General features: G+C 48.8%; 1 protein-coding gene across 6 annotated transcripts in view; it reads left to right on the top strand.

The window, feature by feature from the left end:
• Positions 1-5,000, top strand: part of LOC125029539 — a 651,165-nt gene that overhangs the window by 233,091 nt on the left and 413,074 nt on the right. For all 6 annotated transcript variants that reach the window (XM_047619491.1, XM_047619490.1, XM_047619489.1 and 3 more), the window contains one exon: positions 3,039-3,268. In XM_047619491.1, the coding sequence (XP_047475447.1) occupies positions 3,063-3,268 (206 nt within the window). In that variant the 5' untranslated portion in view covers positions 3,039-3,062. The remainder of the gene's footprint in view (positions 1-3,038; positions 3,269-5,000) is intronic.

Raw genomic sequence — 5,000 nt, 5'->3', positions numbered from 1 at the left:
ACATCAACTGCATGCCAAAGCAATCACCGGGCAGTGCGAGGAAGGTGTAATGGGAGCCTCTGTAAGAAATGGCCAAATAACAGCATCGCTCGGCGCCCTTCCCGAAAAATGTCCAGAATATATTCGACCGCCCTCCCCCCCCCCCTCCCTCATACTGCTTTCCTCTTTCTTTTATCTTCCCTTCCCCCGCCCCCTCCCCTCCCCCCGTTCGCTCACCTCCCCTCCCCCCGTTCGCTCACCTCCCCTTTCCTGGCTTCGCTTTTCTTCCTTTTGGCCTCACCTTTCTCCCTCTTGATATTCTCGGCCCTCTCCTGATGGCTTTCCTTGAGCCGTGCCCCCGGGGACCCGCTCTGATAACCGGCCTCATCTCGCTCGATTCAAAGCTGGGGGGGGGGGGGGCACTTCATTCCCCCTGATCCACGGCTTATCCACCAAGATGCTTAATGGCTGAGATTTTCTGTCATCTTCTCCCTCGCCTTCATCTTCACCATCAATATCACCTGGATTTCCTTTATTCTTTTTAATGCGCGCGGTCTGCTCTGGTGTGCCTTCTTTGTTTACCGTTTACAGCATCACCTGCAGTGCGGCCCACAACCCAGCCATCACTCATGTCAACATCAGCTGCAAGGCAGATGCAAATTACTGACTTGTTGCAACATGCGTTACGCAAGCTCTGTCTGTTCGATGATTGCCCTACAAGGTTCCGTTGTGCCGTTTTCATGCAGCGGTACAAGAAGTAAAATTGCTAAGCACGCCACTCACATACGCACGCACGTACGCACACAGACGAGAAACAGACAAACAAACAAACGTTTGTACTAATTAAACTATACCTTTGCCTAATTTCACGATGACTGCCAACTGCTTAGCGATGTTAATGATCACCAAACTTCCCTCAGAAATAATATGTTCGTCGAAACCGATTTTGTGTTACACGTAGACACTTGATTACAATTCAGTTCATTAGAGTTCAGAATGCATTACCGACATAGCCATGAAGCTGCGTAGTGTCGAACAGGCACGCGAGAGTAGTTCAAGCATGTAAGGCGCCTGGGAGGGAACTACGGGCGGCCGTGTCAGCTCGCCTCGGCTCGACTTCATGAGGGCAGTCGTGGCGACGTTCAGAGGCCCTGCGGCGAGGGGGCCGGCGGGGGGCAGAATGTCTGTCCTTTCTGGAGACACCCAATTTACATGGCGTGTCTTCGTTGTCATTGTTATTGTTGAGATTAGTAATGAACATGATGATGATAATGATAACGATAATGACAGCGACATTATTGATTTTATTGATACCATGATTATTTCTTTTGCATTTTGACAATTACAGATGATCATATGAAATGTTTTCATATTATATTTTAGTTAAATGGTACATTTTTGCATCAACGAATAGCCGTATCGTTAGTGCTGGATGACCATTTTTCATGAATGGTGCATGATATCGTTATTAATGAATTCATAAATCATTACGCGAATATTGCAGCATCATTTTGCTATTTTTTCCAATATTTATATGATGGTATAAGATTAATTATGCAGTCATTTTCATGAACGTTTTTTGCCAAGGTTCTTTCCTGGCATCCCGGCACCACATAGGCAATGACAGATTGATCAGAATTAGAATTCCATGCCCTTGGAAGTGTCTCTTCTAACGACTCACATTTTATCTTGACTTTGAACATTCAGAAAATTATGATTCTCTTTCGAAATCTCCGTTGCCCTAATGATCACCTCTTAAAAAGAAAAAATATGGGCGAATAATTAATCATGCGTGCTTATAACGATCTGATTAAATTCATAAGTAGCCTTGATCGTAATTACGGCCGCTCATATACGCACTCAGGACCAGATGACTCACATTCATCACGCGGGGAGCAGGGGAGGGGGAGGGGAGGGAAAGGGTAGGATGGGGAGGGGGGAGGAATGAAGGGGAGAGGTAAGGACGCAGTGGAAAAAGAGAGAGATGGGAGGAGAATGAAGCGGGGAGAAGGTGGAAGTGGAGAAAGGAGAGAACGAAGGTGAAAGGAGAATGGAGGAAGAGGAAGATAAAGAGGGGGGGGGGGGGAGCGGGAGAAAGAGAAAGGAAGGAAAACGAACGAAGACGGAAGGGGGATCTTAGAAGGATCCGGAGATGGAGGGGGAATGAAAGGGAGCTCTGAAGAGCGAGGTAGTTGGGGGGGGGGGGGGGGGGAGTAAAGAAAGACTAGAATTTTGGAACACTCACAACTAGCACTCGTTAGGACCAATTGCTCCGCCGTTCCCTCCAGAGTTCCGACCTTCGTAGTAGTTCAAGAAGAGCAGGCAGCACCGAGATATAACGTAAGAGACGGCGCGCATGTTCTCCAAGATATGGCCACGAGGTCGAGAAGTCCGGGTCGGAGGACGCGGCGCTTCGAGTGAGTTCATGTCTGGCGAAGTTACGAGTGTTGTTTAACGAGTTCCGGCGCGTGTTTGGCGCCCTCGCCCCACAAGCATCGTTAAAGTTCGCGCCTCTCCTCTGTCAGCTGGGATGCTGGTGCCTGACTCACAGTCCTCCCGCCATGATTCAATTTCCTCCCGGCCAGCATGAGGACGCAGTGTTTTGCATTTCATTTATGTGCGTCATATCTGCCCGGGAAACAATATTCGCTTCCTGAGTCCTACTTCGGACTCGGTATTTACTCGGACGAAGTATGGATCCAAGTTTTGGCACACCTTGCTTCCTTTGTATATGTGACGCAGCTGAACAGTGCAGCCGAGAATGCACGCGTCCCTCCCGTGGCACCTTCCTGTCCCCTTCATGGCTTGCCCTTGATCCACACGCTGATGCATCCTCGGTCGTCTGTACCTGGGCAGCTCGTGGCATAATCGTCTGAGTGTTCCTTGGCGTGTTTATCGTCAAACAGGATCTCTTTGTAAAATTTACTGTCGTTACTTTTTTCTACCTCAATAGAATACTTCAAGACAGATCTTGACAATCTCACTCAGCTTCTATCAGATTCAGTAATACCTGAGGATAAATCTCAGTGCTGTAGATTAATTTCCCTCGTCTTTTCCAGGTTGGCAAGTGATGGTGGTTGCCAATGTTCCTGAACCCGTGGTATGGCAGCCAGCAGGGCGGGGGCGTGGCCAGCCAGCAGCAGCATGGAGGCATTAGTGGTCTCAATCTCCAGCAGCAGGAGCAGGAACCGAGCCACCTGCTACAGACGCTGCTGGAGCGCCTGCAGTCCCGCCTCCGCCCTGGCTGGACACCCCACATTACTCGGGACGGACGTGTCTATTATTGCAAGTAAGTAGTCTATCGCATTCTTGTTTGTTTCAGGGTTGCGCTTCGACAAGAATAACGTATTTTATTTATGATTCTTTGATTACGATTCTTTAGCACACAATATTATTTGAATATACATGCCCTACTTGATTTCCTTCACATTGTAATAGAAGTCGCAATATACTGTTAAAAGTCACAAGTGACATAAGGAATCATAAGTAACAAGTTTACTTTAAATTGACTGAATTCCCCGACGGCACGTAAGTGACAGGCCTTGACATGTATTCCCAGCAGTCGTTATGTTATGTAATTCTCATCAGACTTTTTAGGAGGGAATTGTGAAGTTGTTTACTTTCCGCCTGAGGATTCAGAAATGAAAAAAAAAAAATCATATTTGTCAGATTTACTCGCAATGGTCTGCTAAACCATCTGGACGGAGTGCGATAAGGAGATACTGACAGGGAGGGATAAACCGCCATTAGCTGCCGGTGTCAACAGAAGTAAGTCTCTGTATTTCGGTTAATGAAAAACAAACAGGCTGAAGTTAAAGGTGAATAATCGGAAGGGAAGAGGAGCCTGGGCCGTGGGTGGCCGCAACGACGAGCATTCAATATTGGTCTCGCGGCAACCGCTCCCGATGGTGGTCATGGGGCTGATAAATCTTGTCATTGCCAAAGACGGCCTCGTATAATCTGGCGCCGTTTGTACGTGTCACTCAAACAATTGGCGTGCTGAGGGAAATCTCCCGGTAATTTTGGCGAAATTTTGTCCTTGTGGGAAGAGGGGATGTCTGGCTCCTTTCATGCTCACTCGCCGTCTAATTTTATTTGAGAGTCTTCATCTGATTTGCCCCGATTTTTGCCGCCATGCAGAGGAGTGGAGCCGCACGAGACTTTCCATCACCGCTGCGCCACGGTGGGAGGGTCGTAAACGCTCACTCGTCTCAGGCCCTGTTTGTCCAGGCTAACAGAACCGTGCTATTTATTTCCCAGTTTCTGACTCAATTTTTCCTCTCCTTTTTTAAGGGGGAGACGGGGATTAATCTCTTAAATCAGCTACGTCTTGACTCGTGCACACAGCGAAGAGATGAAACGGAGTGGGCGGAGGGGCGTGTCCCCCTCCCCCGAGCCGAGGGCTGGCAACCCCGGCCGGGTCCTCGGCTCCGTGCATTGGGGGGGAGTCGAGCGTGAAGGTCGGAAACTCCAGCTAAAAGATTAGTCCTGTGACAAGGATATGGTCCACGGCCTCGAGGACTAATTCTGACTTTAAAGCCTGGTAATAGATTTATGTGCGTATCGATCACGCAAGAGGAAAGAGCGGGCGGCCGAGAGCGCCAAGGACCGAAGAGCGATTCCGTAACAGAGACGTAAAAGCACGAATTAAACAAGATATGAAGAGATTATGAACGGGAATAAGGTGAGTGGAGACCCTTTATAATGCTTAGCAAAGAAAATCCAATTACGACTGGCTTACCAGGGATTCCCTTCGAAGAGCGAGTAGGTTGTACTGAAGATGAAAGAAGATTTCTGCTCGGAGGAGGAGGCGAAGGAAATTGCGAAATGGCAAGAACCCGCGTATTAGCCGCAGTATTGGGCGGCCCTCTGGGATTGCTGCCTTTCTTCGGGATAGGAGGTCTGGGATGTGGGAGTATACACTCACGTGTACACACGTCCTGTGAACACACACACGCACACGCACACGCACACGCACACGCACACGCACACGCACACTCACACTCACACTCACACTCACA

This window comes from Penaeus chinensis, chromosome 10 (genome assembly GCF_019202785.1).
Source record: "Penaeus chinensis breed Huanghai No. 1 chromosome 10, ASM1920278v2, whole genome shotgun sequence".
Classification (NCBI taxonomy): domain Eukaryota; kingdom Metazoa; phylum Arthropoda; class Malacostraca; order Decapoda; family Penaeidae; genus Penaeus; species Penaeus chinensis.
The sequence above is the reverse complement of the archived record's forward strand: the minus strand, read 5'-3'. Positions and strand labels throughout refer to the sequence as shown.